The 18290-nt window shown below is 54.3% G+C and overlaps 1 protein-coding gene across 6 annotated transcripts in view; it reads right to left on the bottom strand.

The window, feature by feature from the left end:
- The window catches only part of TRPM2 (transient receptor potential cation channel subfamily M member 2), a 40638-nt gene that overhangs the window by 19913 nt on the left and 2435 nt on the right, over positions 1 to 18290 (bottom strand). For all 6 annotated transcript variants that reach the window (XM_068981915.1, XM_068981574.1, XM_068981538.1 and 3 more), the window contains exons 3-11: positions 15032 to 15200; positions 13713 to 13893; positions 13031 to 13191; positions 11325 to 11505; positions 10736 to 10797; positions 8646 to 8846; positions 4629 to 4731; positions 2683 to 2804; positions 2155 to 2490 (exon numbers count right to left, since the gene is read on the bottom strand). In XM_068981915.1, the coding sequence (XP_068838016.1) occupies positions 2155 to 2490; positions 2683 to 2804; positions 4629 to 4731; positions 8646 to 8846; positions 10736 to 10797; positions 11325 to 11505; positions 13031 to 13191; positions 13713 to 13893; positions 15032 to 15200 (1516 nt within the window). The remainder of the gene's footprint in view (positions 1 to 2154; positions 2491 to 2682; positions 2805 to 4628; positions 4732 to 8645; positions 8847 to 10735; positions 10798 to 11324; positions 11506 to 13030; positions 13192 to 13712; positions 13894 to 15031; positions 15201 to 18290) is intronic.

Raw genomic sequence — 18290 nt, 5'->3', positions numbered from 1 at the left:
CTTCCAAGGGATTCTGCCAAGTGTGTAAGAGGCAGTGAACTCCAGCCACATAAACTGTCCCAGAGGGCAGAGAAAGAAGAAACTCTTCCCAATGTTCTTACAAAGCTAGCATAAAATTGATACCAGAACCTGACATATACAACTCTCCCCAAATAAAACTATAATTAAAGAAAGACAACATTCTGATGTGCTAAGTCCTTTCAGTCTTGTCTGATTCTTTGTGACCCCATGAACTGTAGCCTGCCAGGCTCCTCTGTCCATGGGATTTCCCAGGCAACAATACTAGAGTGGGTTGCCATGCCCTCCTCCAGGGGCTCTTCCAGATGCAGGGGTTGAACCAACGCTTCTTACATCTCCTGCTTTGGCCGGTGGGTTCTTTACCACTAGTACCACAGCAAACCCCTAAAAATGTTGGGAATCCAGCATCAGATTAAATGCATGTTACTCTGAAATCAAGTTAAGATTCAAAATAGGGATAAAAAATAATAATGACTTATAATTCACCAAATTCATATGAAAGAAGAAGAGCATTTCAACTTCTCAGAAGGCATCTGACAAAGTTCAGCCCTGAGGTGTCATTTGTAAAACCTTATTGAACCTTGAGAGGAGTTTCACTCACATAAATATACCACAGATGCCAGCATTACACTTAATGCTTAGAAACTGCAGGATCCCCATCAAATAAAGATTCAGACTAGAAAACCCCTCCTATTATTGCCACCCATGTGCGTCTCACGCAGACATAGATGAGCTATGCTGACCTAGCCACACAAACACCAATGGTGTGAGCAGGGCTCAGGGAAGGGGCACAGGGGACAGCATTTTCCTGCATAATTTTTTGTACTGTTGGAAGTTTTTGGAAAGGGAGCTCCCATACTGAATTGTGTCCACCACTTTCATATGCTGAAGCCCTAACCCTAGTGTGACTATATTTGGAGATGAGATTTTACACATGGGCTGGATGAAACACAGCTGGAATCAAGACTGCCAGGAGAAATACCAACAACCTCAGATATGCAGATAACATCACCCTTATGGCAGAAAGAGAACTAAAGAGCCTCTTGATGAAGATGAAAGAGGAGAGTGAAAAAGCCGGCTTAAAACCCAACATTCAGAAAACTAGGATCATGGCATTTGCTCCCATCACTTCATGGCAAATAGATAGTTTAATAATGGAAACAGTGACAGACTTTATTTTCTTGGGCTCTGAAATCACTGCAGACAGTGATTGCAGCCATGAAATTAAAAGATGCTTGCTTCTTGGAAGAAAAGCTATGACAAACCTAGACAGCTTATTAAAAAGCAGAGATGTTACTTTGCCGACAAAGGTACATGTAGTCAAAGCTATGGTTTTTTCAAGTAGTATGGATGTGGGAGCTGGACCATAAAGAAGATAGAGTGCCAAAGGACTGATGCTTTTGAACTGTGGTGTTGAAGACTCTTGAGAGTCCCTTGGACTGCAAGGAGATCAAACCAGTCAATCCTAAAGGAAATCAGTCCTGAATATTCATTGGAAGGACTGAGGCTGAAGCTTTCACTCCAATACTTTGGCCACCTGATATGAAGAGATGACTCATTGGAAAGACCCTACTGCTGGGAAAGATTGAGGGCAGTAGGAAAAGGGCACGACAGAGGACAAGATTGTTGGATGGTATTATCGACTCAATGGACAGGAGTTTGGGTAAGCTCCAACAGATGGTGAAGGACGGAGAAGCCTGGTGTGCTGCAGTCCATGGGGTTGCAAAGAATTGGACACAACTGAGCGACTGAACAACAACTTTATGCACATGGTTAGAGTTAAGGGAGGTCATAGAAGTGGGGCCCTGATCCAACAGGACCCTAGCCTTAGGGTGCCTAGGAGAAAAGGAAACCACACTGGACACCCTGAGGATGGAGCCAGAGAGTGCTTGGCCCTCTGCAGGCCAGGAGGAGAGGCCTCACCAGAAGCTCACCTGTCAGCACCAAGGCCAGGAGGAGAGGCCTCACCAGAAGCTCACCTGTCAGCACCAAGACCTTGACTTCCAGCCTCCAGAGAAGGGAAAAGAAGATGCCCGCCATGCAACCTGCCCCATCTGTGTAATGACAGCGAGAGACAACTTTCCCAATAACAATGAAAACTCGTGTTTCAGAGCTCCAAAGCTGGCCAGCACTCACACTGATTTTGACGCTGGGCACTGGGAGGAGGCGCTGCCGGTTGCTGGAGTGGGGCCGGGAGTACAGCGGCTGCGTGGAGTCCCCGAGGAGCTCCCGGAGCACCTGGGCCACATGCTGCAGGAGCACGCTGGGGTCCAGGCGCTCGGGCTCCCCAGCAAGCACCTTGTCCAGCTTGTAGTGGAACACGCAGGTGGGCTCCAGGTTCTGGTACAGGTAGAACAGGGTGGCCTGGGAGACGAACTCCTTCAGCTGCACCCCGTTCTCCAGGAAGAGCTTCACGAACTCCGGCTTGTTGGTGATGAGGGCAGCCACCATCATGGGGTATAGCTCTGAGGGCTAAGAGGGGGCCATGGGGGCCATGTACTTGGTCATCAGCCTTCGGGCCCCAATCTTGGTACCCCCAAGACAGGGATGCCATCGTCTCCCATTTTGGGAGGAGGAGGCATGCCGGTCGCCCTCACCAAGGACAGGGCCGGAGTCCGGACAAGCCCCAGCAAGGCCCCCTAGGGCAGCCCCCGGCAGTCTCACCTTCCACTGTCGCTCATTGGTGAAGATCTCACTCTGGGCAATGTCCACGCGGTTCCACGCCACCGCCAGCTTCAGCTGATGGTCCCAGTTCTCATGGCCAAAGTGGTTGAGGCTCCGAGAAGCTGTAGGTAGAAGCACATGCATTGGGGACTTCAATCTGGGCTTCAGAGCCACTTCAAAGCCCAGCAAAGTCAGGGTGGGGTCAGCAAGCGTCTCCATCATTTCAGCTGAATAGATAAGGTGCTCAGTCAGGAACCACACACCCCTCCCCGCCCCGCCACCATGCACATGCCTCCATACAATCACTTTTCCTTTCAGGGTACCATCTGACCATCTCTGGGTTTCCGTCTCCACTCTTGCTTACTCCCAGCCCTGGCCCCAGGTCCTGCCCAAGCCCCCCACCCTAAGTTTGGAGGAGACATGGTTCTCTGGAAGGCAGGCACCTTAACATTCGCTTTCAAAGCTTAGACCGCGGAAGCCAGCACATGTCCTTCTTTGCCTTGTTTGCAGAACCACCACCTTACCTAGGTTCTCAGTGCAACTATTTGCCCAGCTAGTTTCTGCTCTTTCTGGACTAACATTTTAAAACATGGGTTGTTATTTAGGGAAGAAGAGAAAAGAACTCTGACCTTTACCTCACAACACACAAAGAAAGTAACGTGACATGAATCACAAACCTACACGTAAAGGCTGTGGCTACCGAGGGAAGTATTAGCAACTGCAGGAAGGGAAAGATCTCTTGGGATGCGAAGAACATAAGTGATGAAGGGAAAATTGGTAAACTAGAATGTTACCAATAAGCTTTCTTTAGGACTTTCCTCGTGGTCCAGCGTTAAGACTTCAAACTTCCACTGCAGAGGGTTGTGGGTTTGATCCCAGTTGGGGAACTAAGATCCCACAGACCACCCGGTGTGGCAAAAAAATTGAATAGATACATGTATATCCCTTCTGTTCCCTAAAGAGCCCTTGGAGGACATATAAAAGCAGACCGCGAACCAAGAGAAAACATCCCAGCATATAGGTCCAACACAGGATTTGCACAAGGATATACCAAGAACTCTTAAATCTCCACAAAAGAGACAAATAACCAATTAAATGTGGACAAAAGATCTGACAGACACTTCATCCAGATGAAATGCAAATGGCCAACAAGCCCGGAGACACAAATTCAACCCACACAGCGGTCTGGCTTCACACCCACCAGGAGGGCTGCAGCTTCAAGGACTGACAGGACCAAGTGTGGGTGAGGGTGCAGAGCAGCCTGGACCCACACCCACAGCGTGGGGACCAGTGCACAGAAACAGTGAACGAGCTGACCCCCTACCATGAACGCTTCCCGCTCTGCCATCGCTGCTGGCCTGGGGCCGGCCTCCCTCCAGGATGAGGGGCCATTCAGCTCAGAACAAACGTTCCTGGGCACCAGGGATGTCATGACCTGGTTCATGCTTTCAGGAAGGACAGGGAAGCATGGGTCTTGCCCCAGAAGTGGGAGAGGAAGGAAGAGTGAAGGGCAGAAGTCAGACTAAGGGGTGGAAGCTGGCCAAGAGCGCTGCTGGTCTCGCGGATGCCTAAGTTTGGAGTCTGCCCTGCACCTGGACTCTGTCACTGGAGGGACAGGAGTTAGACAGGAGACAGAACGTGGGGGAGGCAGGGGCAGACTTCCGAGGCTCTTTCTTCCTACCCCAGAATTTTACGAGGAACTGTGATGACCATGAAGGGGTAAATCAGTACAGGCTGCACTCAGATTTCAGGTAAGAAGGTGAGCTGAGAAAGGCGCCTACACCCCCGCATCAGCGACTGGCACCACCTGCCCAGGGGGAGCGTGAGGTGGCCTGGCGAGGTCCAGCTGCTCTCTGACCAGCACGTCTGCGCATGGGTGGTATTTCTGGCTCCTCTGGGCGAGGACTCTGGCTCCTCCCCACATCCTCGCCTCACCTGACCCTCACCTTTCAGCAAGGCCTGCAGGATGGCCACGTCCACGTCCTGCTGGCCGTCCTTCCCTTCCCGGAACACAGTGAGCAGCTGCCGCCTCCGGACGATGTCTTGAATCTGCAACAGGCATTTTCCTCATGAGATTTCCCCCCACCTCTTCAAAGGGCACCTGCAGAACCAAGGGCCCGGACACAGAACCGGAGCCCCAGGCAGGAGTCCCGCCTGCCATGTGGCCAGGACCACCACCTCATCCCCATGCCGCTGGGGTGATGAAGGTGAAGATGATGATGAAGACGGTGATGAAGATGAAGATGCGTGAGGACCAAACACATGGTGTTTCCGAGTGGCCTTTGGGGTAGAGTCTCCACCTCACTGATCAGTGGTATCTGTTCAACACCCAGCGACGCTTAACTGAAGACCTCTCCCTGGGCCTTGCCTACCTACCTATCAATCACCAATCCATCTATCCTCTATTTCCTGTCCCCTTTCTATCTAGCTGTCATCCATCTCATCTACCTATCATCTCTGCTGCCAGAACTGCCACAGTTGGAGAAGACTCGAAAGTCCCTTGGACTGCAAGGTGATCAAACCAGTCAATCCTAAAGGAAATCAACCCTGAATGTTCACTGGAAGGACTGATGTTGAAGCTGAAGCTCCAATACTTTGGCTACCTGATGGGAAGAGCCAACTCATTGGAAAAGACCCTGATGCTGGGAAAGATTGAAGGCAGGAAGAAAGGGGATGACAGAGGATGAGACGGTTGGATGGAATCACTGACTCAATGGACATGAGTTTGAGCAAGCTCCAGGAGATGGTGAAGGACAGGGAAGCCTGGCGTGCTGCAGTCCATGGGGTCGCAAAGAGCTGGACATGACTGAACAACCAAATGACAAGACCTGCCACCAGTCACTGCTCCCTTGAACTTTCAGCCTGAGGCGGGGGTGGGCCTCAGCTGGTTCCTCACACCCCAAAGCTTCAGACTCCACTCCCAGCTCCCAGGCCACCATGCCCAGCCCCTCCTGCCTTCCCTGCCTTCCCCTCTTTCCCCCACCCCCTTCCCCTCAGCCTGGACACGGCTCTTGCCTCTGTACCCTCTATAAAGACTTCTCCCACCGAGAGGGCCCCTCATACACCCTGCCTCCACCTCTAAGACCCCAACCTTCCCCATCTCTCAGGATCCCGCTTTCCTGTCAACTCCAAAATGCCCAAAATGTCTCTCTTCCCAACCCCACCCCATCCTCCAGCCAAAACCTCTCCCGGATTTAACCCTACTCCTGATTCACAGGACAAAGTAGCTACTGCACGTGTGCATTGACCCGGTATTAAGTACTTTCCCAGGTGACCCTGCTCCATCCTCTGAGTCTAAGCCCCATCACCCCTGATCTGCAGACAAGAGAGCGGGACTTCTGAGAGAGGGCCAGCACTCCTCCTGACACCAGCGATGTGGTGCTGGCTGCAGGTCAGCAAGAAGACCCCCAGGGCAGATATCTGCATCCTCCTGGGGCTGCACCCATGTACCCACCATGGGGCAGAGCAGCCCCAAGGCCTGTGGAGTGAATCAATGATCACAGCTCTGGGGGACCCCTCCCCACTGAACAGGAGCCACCATCACGGGCAGCCCCCTGACTGAAGACTGGCATGTATGAAACACCATTTTCAGGCCTTGACTCAGCAATGGATTGATAACACAAGCTCCTTTAAACCTCAGCAGATTAGACCCACTTCTGAGAATCGCCTGAATAATTTACAAGCTAACTGAGGGAAGGCCAAAGGCCTGCCGGCCAATACCCACCAGCTCCATGAAGAGCTGACCTGACGTCCACGGTGAAAACATCTCCCAGAACCTTAAGAAGTCCACTGAGGCCACAAGAAGACAGACGAGAGAGGGTCGCTGTGCTGCCCGTGGAACCTGTCCTGCTCGCCCTGGGCTGCCTGCTGCCCTCCCCCCACCCAGCTCCCATCGGGGGCCCCAGCCCTCTGCTTGGTCTTTGGCTGGTGGGCACAGACCGTCCACAAGGCCTGAGATTGGACGTGGTTAGAACCAAGCTGCTCCACAGACTTGCCCTGAAAGAAGCATGTCAGGCACTTAAACTGTGAACCTCCAGGAGATTTAACAACCTGGTTTAGCATCTACGGAGTACATGACAGACACAGACCCCAGCTGCTTTGTCAGCCCCAACTCACTGTTGGGGAAACCGAGGGTCAGAGAGGCCCTGACTGCCTCCATCCCACAAAGAATCGTGCCAGGAAACAGGGGTCAGGGTACCTCAGGACAGGTGAGCCCAGGCCCCGGGGGCTCAGAGCACAGCCGGACTGCAGGGTTGGTAGGACCACCGGGGCTGGAGGGCGGTGGTGGGGGGCGGAGGCTCTCTACCAGCCAAAGGCTTCCTGGGTGTCAAGGGCTCACCTAGCCACTCTCCTTCACACCTTCTCCCTCTTTGGAGGCTGGGGCCAGGCCATGTGTCCCTCTGCAGAGCTCAACAGGACCCCCAAAATCTGCACTGGGGATTTGACCAATTCTGAGGCCCATTCCAAATGCCCCAGATGATCCAACTGACTCAAAGGATGTGAAAGAGAAGCTCCTTCTTTCCAGGACTTGGAGAGACGTCCCATTTACACTCCTGCACCACCTCCCCTCCCAGCCCAGCAAGAAGCCTGTCTGTAAGGTTTTCAGAATAAGCCTTGCAAGGTCTTCACCTGCCTGTACCCGGTGTCATCTCCCACTCTAGCCATGGAAGAGCAAATACCGATGCGTTTTACAGCAAAATTACTGAAATGCAGGGCAATCGTGGTCCTGGGCTATAACAGCCATGCTCTCCCCACGAGTCAGGAGAAGGGTCCCAGCCAGACCATTCGGGGTGGGGGCACCCATGAGGCTCACTGCTCAGGAGTTGAGGGGATGGGCAGAAAGCCATGTCCCAGAGACCCCCGCCCACTCCCTCGACCAGAGCAGCCCACTGTCATCCAGTTCATGTGGTAACGTTCCAGAAAAATCTTTGGAATCCAGTGGGCTAGCTAGAAAATGTCACACTAGAAAGAGAGAAAGAAAAGAGACAATGAAGACAACAGGCTGATGGTTCAGGTCCCAGCCATCCGGACAGCCCGAGTCTGGTGGACAGCGATGAACCAGAGCTGACTGCTCGGTTCCGGCCCCCCGGGCGGGGTTCACGCAGGGTACTAACAGCAGGGAGCTGTGAAGGTAAACAGAAACCCTCTACGACCTGTGCTCTTTCCCAAGAAGCTAAAATGGTCCCAAAACAAGGAGAGAGGACACGCAGGCACGTGAAGCAAGGCTGAGTCCTCTTTGAATGATCTGTCCCTGGACGTGTAGCCACAGGATCCTGTCCCCAGCTCCCTGTGCTTCCACTCAGCATCTCCTCCCATGGAGGGGTGGGGGTCCCCTCTTTGGGTGGAACTAGCTCCCTCCCAGAATTAGAGTCTCCACAACCACTGGCAACAGGATTCCCTCTGGAATGCTGGTCCTAGGACGGGCTGGGCCACGGAGGCCTCTATCTGGGGGTGCATGTGAAACCACCCCCAGATCACCACATGGTTCCCAGAGCCACTCGGGGGCCCCCATATGATACATCTACATGTCTCCTCACCTTGACAACCCCAGAAGGTGGACCCTGCTACCCACTGCCGTCACTTGCAGCACCCCAGCTGCCTGAATCTGGGCTCCCCACCCCTCTGCCACCCCCAGGGCCTCAGCACCAGCCTTGTGCCCACCCAGTGCACAGGGTCCTCCTTCCAGGATGGCTGTGCCTCGCGCCCTGTGTTACCTGCCCACCTGGAGTTCTACAGGCGGAGGCCCAGCACATCCTCCCTTGCAGGGCAGCCTGCTGCCTCAGCCAACAGCTCCCTGCCTGCCCGGCTCACAGCCCTCACCCCTGCAGATGGCTCCCATGCCCAGGTCGGCCAGGGCTCCTGAGTCTCGGTTATGTGTGCCCTGGTCCCACTGGCCAGGCTGACTGCGTCTAACCTATGGCTTCAGGTTCACACCTGGTGACTGACGCACCCATCAGTCTCACCTTTTTGGTCCACTCCACGATCTTAGTTTCAGTGAAGGTCTCAAACATCCCCTGGAAGAACATGCTCAGCTTCTGCTGAATCAGGGAGATTGTGATCTCAGAGATGGGCAGGCCGGCCACCTGCGCGATGACGTCAGCCACACGGCCCGAGCCCTCCACAACCACGCAGGGGGTGCCGTTGGTGATAGCATTGTAGATGGTCTGCAACACAGGGGCCAGTATGAGCCCACCCACACCCACCCCTCCGAAAGCAGAGGGTTCTCCGAGAGCCCTGCTGTCCGGCTACTGTGAAGGTTTGACTTATTGTTTTAGTCGCTCAGTCGTGGTCGGTTCTTTGTGACCCCGTGGACTGTAGCCTGCCAGGCTCCTCTGTCCATGGATTCTCCAGGCAAGGATACTGGAGTGGGTTGCCATTTCCTTCTCTAGGGGATCTGACCCAGGGATCAGACCTGCATCTCCTGCATTAGCAGGGGGATTCTTTACCACTGAGCCAGCAGGAAAGCCCCGCTGGGAAGTTTACTAAAGACATTTACTTGGTGCGTTCCTCTGCTCAGAGGGGCGGGCACTGATCCTGATCTACATGGGGTACACACCCGACATGCCACCTCTCTCAAGCCTGTCACTTGACTCCACTGTCATGAAAGACTGGGACGTTTCCACCCCCTTAACGTGTGGACACGAGAGCCATCCCCAGAAAGCAGGGGGCACTGCCTGGGCCAGAGTTCCACACCCTCCTTGAGACCCAGGGTGAGACAAGGACATGGAGGGAGACCCCCAGAGATCAGGGTGAGAGCACCGTGAGGAATGGGCACCACCACAGCAGGAAGGATGATCTGCTCTGGGCACTGCTGTGGGAGAGTCTCAGAGGGAATGGGGGACTCAGACACATTCTGCCCGCAGAGGTACCCCAGGACCTATGCTGACCCCCTGAGGTTACTAAACATAAACAGAATGTCATGCTCTGCCCCAATTCAAGACTTGTGCAGGGCCAGGCTCCCTCCAGCGGCTAGAAGCTGGACTGCCTGCCTCCTCCAGCTCTGGTGGATGCCACTTTCTTGCCTTGTGCCCACATCGCTGCAGCCTCTGCTCTTGGTCACGTGACCTCCTCCTCGTCTAGGGACACTTGCCATGGCGTTTAGGACCCGCCTGGATGGTCGGTGCTAAGATCCTTAGCTTCATCACGTGACCAAAGGCCATGTTTCCAGATGACAGAACATTCCCAGCCTCCAGGGTTTAGGGCCTGACATCTTGGCAGGGAGTATCACTTATCCCACCTGCTAGAGCACCCCTTCCTGGTGTGAAAGATGCAGAGCTGTCTGTCTGTCCCGCCCACCTCTCTCCATCCCCAGGGCGGCTTCCCTGCTGAGTACATCATGGATGAGGGAGGCCAAGGGCACCTGACCTGCCTGGACAGCAGCCACTCCCCCTCCATCCTTGTGGACGATGGGACCCACGGCCGCCGTCACGTGGCCAAGAGCAGAGGCTGCAGCGAGGCAGGCACAAGGCAAGAAAGTGGCATCCACCAGAGCTGGAGGAGGCAGGGAGTCCAGCTTCTCCAGGGCAATCCTGCAGCTGCAAGCACCCTACAGTCCTATGGCAGGGGTCAGTTTGGCTCGAGTTCCACGAGGCAGGCACATTCCCTGCTGGAGAGCGGGTCAGCATGAAGCTCCGTGGCCATGTGTCAAAGCCTGCTTTACATTCAGCTGCTAAATGTAAAGGGGCTGGGGGCGGGGGTTGCTGAGGGCTGTACTTTGAGGACCCCTCCTGGGAGCCTGAGTGCAGAGCTATAGAAGCCCCCCACAGGCTGTCCTGGGGTCCTGCAGGTGAGGGCTGCAGTCCCTCTGGAACCCCTCTTTGCTCTGTGCTGGTCAAGCCCCAGGGCTGACACTCCCATGGCAGAGCCTCTCAGAAGGCTCCGACCCACCCACCCAGAGAGACTGTGCATGGTGAACGCACCTCCCTCCGTCAGTGGACAGGCTCTCTGCCCCCTCTTGCCAACAGCCTCCCTGGGAGGCAGGTCACAGCACTCTGGGCAGTTACTCACCCACCACAGAACTTGACCCAAGAGGCCCATCCCCAGTAGGACTCACGTTCAGTGTGCCGGGGCCCCCTTCCAGCACCACACAGACAATCGGGATCTTGATAGCCACGCCTAGGACGAAGCAGAGAGCACAGTTGAGGACCGTGGGCTCCAAGCATTCCCTGGGGCCCTCCCCACTCCTGCCAGCTGCAGCCTAACAACACTCTGGGAACCCCAATATGCAGCAGAACTTGAAAACCTCAGCTCAAAGGTGTCCAACCAACCAGCAAAACACGTGCAGAACCCTGTGTTTTTGACCTCCCATCTCCCTAGGGTCCATCCCACCCCAGCCACAGAGGAAATGAGGTCAAAGCCTGAGCTTTGACTCCTTCACGCTCTGGTTTCCAAACTGAGATATGTGTGTAGTGAAGGGACCACAGGGTGCTCTGTGTCCTGAGTGCCTGCCTGGCCTTTCCTTCTGTTAAAGGGGCATGAGAAGATGACCCCCTGACCAAGTATACAGATGTCCAGGTGTATTCTGACGGCTGCCCCAGCACCCCATCCACCAAATGTCCTGGCTACAGCCAGCTGAGCCCCAGATCCCTGGACCAGCCTGCTCCCGTCTCCTCCAAGCGCCCTGGAAAGCGGGCCCCACTCACCTCCCCTCTCCTTGGTCTGCTGCGATATGAACTTCTCCAGGTTTGTCCTCAGGGGAATCTCGACCCCATAGCGGCCGTGGGTCCCGTCGTCCACAAGGATGAAGTGGGAATGATTGCTGTCCAGGCAGGTCAGGTGCCCTTGGCCTCCCTCATCCATGATGTACTCGGCAGGGAAGCCGCCCTGGGGATGGAGAGAGGTGGGCGGGACAGACAGACAGCTCTGCATCTTTCACGCCAGGAAGGGGTGCTCTAGCAGGTGGGATAAGTGATACTCCCTGCCAAGATGTCAGGCCCTAAACCCTGGAGGCTGGGAATGTTCTGTCATCTGGAAACACGGCCTTTGGTCACGTGATGAAGCTAAGGATCTTAGCACCGACCATCCAGGCGGGTCCTAAACGCCATGGCAAGTGTCCCTAGATGAGGAGGAGGTCACGACCAAGAGCAGAGGCTGCAGCGATGTGGGCACAAGGCAAGAAAGTGGCATCCACCAGAGCTGGAGGAGGCAGGCAGTTCAGCTTCTAGCCGCTGGAGGGAGCCTGGCCCTGCCCACGTCTCAATTCTGGCCAAGTGGTACTGGTGTCAGTCTTCTGGAGTTCAGAAATGCGAGAGGACACTTCGGTTGCTTTAAGCCATCAGTTCGGTGGTCACTTGGGACACAGGTCCAGGAGAGGCGGCTATGGACCCGTGCACACGGCCCCTGGATGCCACAGAGGAGGGCAGGTGGTGCCGCCGGAAGTCCTCTGAACTCAAGATGGGGAGAAAAGTGAAGCGTGATGTTGGAAGTCAGTCAGTATCTCTGGGCCTTAAATTTCCACTCTGTGTAACAACAGTCAAGACAGAGCCCATCCGGTCCACTAAGCACATCTGTGACGTGGACATGGAAGGACAGCAGCCGAGGGGCCGGCTGCCTGGTGACTAGCGTCTGCGACTGACATGAGGAGTCACTTTGCAGAGGACGCCCTCTCCAGGAAGTGAACGCACATCTCCCCCGCCCCAGGAAGGCCGGAGCCTCGTTCATCAGTCAAACCTCATGGGACAGTCGTCATCACACCTCCTCGGTGTGTCAAGGAGAATTTTATTTGGGGGCCAGCGTTTCCCTCCAAACTTCCGTGTGCTCATTATGCCAAATCTGCTGTGTCCTCAAAAAATCTTACTGGATGAATCAGTTCTCTTTTCCAATTCACATCCCTACATTTAAGCAATTGTTTCTCAGGCCTGCACCCAGGTGAATGGACGCAGGAAGGCTCTGTCTTCAAGCTCAGAAGAGAAGCTCACGGGAGGGGAATCAGGGAACCATTGAGCCCCGGGCTAAAAGGCCAGGCTCTGGGATCTGAAAACCCAGCTGCTGGTAGGCTGTATGCTCCCAGCCAAGCTACACCTTTGCAAAGTCCATTTCTCATCAGACTGGTGTTAAGAGGGCCCCCAGACCAGTGGCAGCTCTGGCAACTCTTATGTGGACCCATCCTGTGATCTCGAGGAAGGAAACCAGAGTCCCGGCAAGGCGCTTGCTCTCCTGGGGTCACCAGGGTCTGGGGGGTTGGGGGGATTTGAGCCTGGGTCTCCCACGTCCCTATCCAGCCACTTCCCGTGACACTGAACTTACCCTGGTGTCCAAGCGGTGGCCTGTTCCCTGAGCACTGGCTAAGATCCTACCCCCCCACCTCCCTCCTGTGCTCCAACCCACCCAGAAGCAGCCTCCAGCTCACCATGGGGTGGATCAGGCTCTCCCGGTTGTGCAGGGCGCCCCACGTGGCGATCCCGATGGTGACCACTTCCCTTTCGCAGAAGCTGCCACTCAGCTGCCGCACCGCCTCGCCCACCTGCTTCATCACGCCAGTGTGGGACCCCCCGGTGATGACCCAGGCCCCTGGGGAGGAGCAGAGGGACACCTGGTGCCGTGCAGACTCTGCTCCAAGGCTTTCAAACTCATTGTCAGGTGTGAGCCCCACCAGGATCAGGTCTTCCTGCGGCAGTCAGGACCCATGATGTCCCACAATGCTCAGTTAGGTGGGGGCAGGAAGGCGACCCCGTCTCTGACTGTAGGCCCTGCCCTCTCCCCCACCTCCCTGTTGCCTCCCTCTGTCCTGCTCTCAGGAACACGGCATCTCAGAACTTTCTCTAAATGCTTCTGTTTGGAAGCATCATTAGTGGGGAGCCAACCAGAGCTGTGTCTACACTGTGAGCAAGCCAGGTACAGTGGTCGGAAGTGGGTGAGTCTGATCAGACACTCCCCACCTGGCCCGGGCCTGGGCCCAACTCGGTGACCCACAAGGCCTGGCCAGTCCGAGGTCCTGACTCTGCCTTCCAGGGGTCCTCTCGCCTGCCCAGCACTCCCAGGCCTGAGCACCACCCATGGTCTGGGCCTCAGTCCCTCTGTCCCTGCTGTACCTGAGGTCTGGGCCACCTTGAGGAGTCCTCTTCGGAAAACGCTCTTTAGCCTGGGCTTCATGTTGAAGTCCTTGGCCCCGCCAGTCACGGAGATGAGCAGGTTGGGCGCATCCAGGCCCCACTGCTGGGTCATGAGCTGGTAAATCAGGCTGGAGGGAGTGTCCTGGGAGAGGCGGACGTACTGCAGGGAGGTCAGAAGACCCCGGGGGTCAGTGGGTGGCCAACCTAGGCCCCAGAGCCTGGCCACCCTGCCCCAGCCATGCCTGACAGCCCCAGGCAGGCAGGTGGACAGATGCTCACACTGGGTCCAGACGAAGCAAGAGTGGCTGCCCCCAAGCAGGTCACCAATTGAGAGAAAAGGGAGGCAAGCATTGAGACGTGAGGCTGCTGGTGGGGAGGAAGGGGAGCAGCCCCGGGGTCTCTCTGTTGAGGGTGCCCCAGCCTGAGCCCCACGGCCTGACTCCAGTCTCCCCATAAGGCAATGTGGTGATGCATCAACAGCGGCTCATGGAGGGGCGGGGCTTGGAGCTGGTGCTGAGGAAGGCAGCTCTGGGGCCAAGTTCACCTTGTACAACATGCTTTGTTTAGCCTCTTTGGCCAAGTGGGCAGCGACTCTGAGAAATCGAGGAGGAGGGTCATACCCAGCCAATAAGAGGCTGGGGTCCCAGAACTGCAGCACAGAAACAAGTGACCCCACCAGACCCCTCAGGGCAGAGCTATCCACAAGCTGTCTTGGAACCCTCCAGAAGGTGGGTTAAAGCCAGGGGGCTGGGACTCTGATTCAGCAGGGTGGGGGTAGGGCCCTCGTCTGCTTGGCAGTGCTGCTGGCCCAGTGACCACCCTGAGATTCGCAGCACCAGAGGGAGATGCTGGCCAGGCCTTGCCCCCCTGCTGTTCCCATCCGCACCCCCGTGCCCCCAGGCAGGCCTGGGGCCCTGACCCACCCTGCTCCACCACCTGCAGGGCTCTCACCTCTTCCACTGGCTCTCCCTGCCAGCCCTAAGGCCTCCCCACTGCCCATCACCCCCGCCGGCAGGCCGTGTGCTCCCCTGCTCCCTCCTGGCAGTGACAAAAGCTATTCAGGCCACCCCCTGAACTTGCCACTGTGCCCCGCCCACACCTCTCCTAGAGCCTTGGCAACAAATCCCCTGAGGGCACCATGTAGCTCTATTTGCCATGCAGAGCCCTCCACCCCACCCACAGCACTGGGCAGGTGGGTTCTGCAGCCTCTCACTCCCTCCCTAAGGAGGTCCGGCCACTGCAGTCACCTAGGGTGGGCTCTGGTCCATAGTAAGAACAATGGGGTTATGGAAACCAACCTTTCCCGCTTTCTGGCCCAAGCCCATGAAGACGATGTCACCGAAGGCGTCTGTTGGCATCTCTCTGACATGCTTTTTCGGGTCCCACTCCTGGCCCTGGAAGGTGTGGGGCCACGTGGCCTCCTCCAGGTGCTTCTCACGTGGGTAGCCGCACTCACACACCACCTTCCTGCAAAGGCCGCGGGGTCACCAGAGGCAACTGATGCCTGCGCCTCTCCTCGGCAGGGATAAAGGAGGCCCAGCGGAGTCGTGACTAGCACCCCAGCCACAGAGTCAGCGGAGACACATAATCGTCAAACTTCTAAAATCTAACGACAAAAATCTTGAAAGTCAGAAATGATACTTTACCTGTTGGAGGAAAATAATTGCACAACTGATTTTGAGTCAGAAGCCAGAAATCAGTGCCAAGGAAGAATCCACACAACATTTTTCTAAAGATGAAAACTACCAACCCAGACTTCTGCATCCAGCAAAAATATCTTTCCACATGAAAGGGATGTCAAGACACTCTCAGAGGAAAGAAAATCAGGGAACTGGTCAACAAACAAACGTCCCCAAAGAAGATGGCTAGAGGAAGTTCCCTAAACAAAGGACATGATAAAAGGAGGAATTCTGGAATATTAGCACGTTGTCAAGCAGGGGATTTTTTTTAGACACTAACGCATAGGCCGGCTGTTTGTTCTGTAAGTGAATATTGAAACATCTTTAGTCAACAGTGTTCAGGTGAGGAAAGATATGCTAAGATGTGCTGCTCTGTCTCCAGTCAATAACTTGTTGAAAACAAAGAAAGAAGAATGGAAAGAGTAAAACTGTGGGTGAGTGAATAAACGCATTTTCCTCCTCTTGAATTTTCTGAAGCATGTTTGACAGTTGAAGCAAAATTGCACCATGACCTAATTTGCATGTGGAGGAAATTTTGTAAACAGTTATAATATAAATGGGGAAGGGCAAAGCGTTGTAAAAGATGGGAATGTTTCTACATTTCCCACAAACTGGTGAATGTCAACACCGGGAGACTAGGATGAGTTCCCAATACACACAGATATCTCGAACCCAGGTCTCCTGCATTGCAGACAGACGCTTTACAGTCTGAGCCACTAGGGAAGCCCATATCAGTAATATGTGATAAGTTAAATATATATAATGTAGTACCTGGAACAACCACTAAAAAGCTATAAAAGAGATATAGGCAAAAATAGCATAGATAAACCAAATGGAACTCTAAGAAAAGTTCAAGTAACCCACAGAAAGGCAGGAAAAGAAAAATAAAGAAACATAAACAAACAAAAAAATACAATGGCAAACTTAAGTCCTCATATACCAATGAAAGGGAAAGTGCTGGTCACTCAGTCGTGTCCAGCTCTTTGCACCCTCATGGACTATAACCCACCAGGCTCCTCTGTCCATTCTCCAGGCAAGAATACTGGAGTGGGTTGTCATTTCCTCCTCCAGGGGATCTTCTTGACCCAGAGATCAAACCCACGTCTCCTGTGTCTCCTGCATTGCAGGGAGATTCTTTACCACTGAGCCACCAGGGAAGCCCCAGAAATTGGCGAAGTGGATAAAAAAATAATAAGATCCAATTATTTGTCATCTACCAGAACCTCCTACAAATACTGTGATCTAGGCTAGTTGGCTCCTCTGCAGCAAACAGGAGCCTAGGACCAACACACACAACTCGAACGGATCACAGAGGCATTCCACTGGGAGACAAAAGCCAGCCTTGACACATCACCTCGTGAAGGATTCCTCTTACATGACTTTCAGCACCTGAAACAGTTGCAGGAAGGAAGAGCAGATGAGTGATTGCCAGGGCTTATGGATGGTGGGGTAGAAGAAGTGACCGCTGGTGGGACCGTGGGGTCCATCTGCAGTATCTTTACAATTTCTTATAAATCTATAGTTATTTCAAAATAAAAAGGTCAAAAAAGCACACGGTATAGGCTCAAAGCAGAAACATCTAGATCTGGGACTAGAGGGATGCACATGGCCCCCCAAAGAGAACACCCCACCATCTCTTTTCAACTGCCACCTCCTCCCTTGCCTCCTTTGTCTTGGTGGGTTGAAATCGTTTTACTCCTTTAATGCCGTTCTTGGGAGGAGAGAGAGGAGACAGCAACTATGTTCTTCACAGCTTGTTAAATTGGAAATCCACACATTTTTTTAGAGTCCTACTTTAGCTAGTTACAGGTGACCTAGAAGACAAGATACAAATGAGACCAAATCAAAAAATCTGACACCAGGTGGGACCTGAGCCCAACGACACCAGGGGAAAACACGACGGGACCTAGAGAGAGAAAATGGGTTTCCCTGTAGTTTATGGAATGTGGCCTTAGGGGCTCCAACTCTCAACTTCTCAATCATTAAATGGGGGAAAAATATACATTCTCTAACCCTTCACCTGCAGAATTTGTGAGGGCCAAATAAGGTTCTAGATGAAAGATAACTTATAAAGTTTGTGCAGGTTAACTAACCGGGCAGAGGACCGAGGCTGGATCAAGAGGCCAAGGCCCACCCTGTGCTCTGCCTCCCGGGCTCCTGGGTTCAGTACCCCTGTCCCACTGCTCAGGCCGGGGCCTTCTCAGGCCAGGGAGCACTGGCCCAGCCACTAGGAACTCCAAGCCCACCTTCTTCTATGACTCCTTGTGTGTAGGCATGCTAAATTGTTTCAGTTGTGTCCAATTCCTTACAACCTTACAGACCATAGCCCGCCAGTTTCCTCTGCCCATGGGATTCTCCAGGCAAGAGTCCTGGAGTGGGTCGCCATGCCCTCCTCCAGGGGATCTTTCTGACGCAGGGATCGAAATTGCATCTCTCACGTCTCCTGCACTGGCAAATTGGTTGTTTACCACTACCGCTACCTGGGAAGCTCTCATGACCCTTTAGGGGACTCAAATCACTTCTAGACCTGTAGGGCGCCCCTGAGCACCACCCGTGAGCACCTCCATTCAGGTAGGAGGAAGCTGGGTCCAAGGTGGGGAAGGGGGCCACCAGGACAAGGACTCCATCTTGTGTCCTTGCCCAAGGCCACCCCAAACTTTCTCATAAATTGTAACAGCCTAGAATAGACCACACCCTCCCTCCTCTCTTTCAACCATCCCCCAATGAGATTAGGTCTTCAATCAACAGAGTGTTCCCAAGCCTGACACAGAGCAGGAAACTACAGATTGTTGACCCAGAAGCTGAATAATCAGAGAACTTTCACAGCACTCTTGGCCCATGTGGGTAAGTGGGGCTCCGCCCCCTTTCTCCTCCCCTC

Source organism: Capricornis sumatraensis, chromosome 1 (genome assembly GCF_032405125.1).
Source record: "Capricornis sumatraensis isolate serow.1 chromosome 1, serow.2, whole genome shotgun sequence".
In the NCBI taxonomy this organism is placed as follows: domain Eukaryota; kingdom Metazoa; phylum Chordata; class Mammalia; order Artiodactyla; family Bovidae; genus Capricornis; species Capricornis sumatraensis.
The sequence above is the reverse complement of the archived record's forward strand: the minus strand, read 5'-3'. Positions and strand labels throughout refer to the sequence as shown.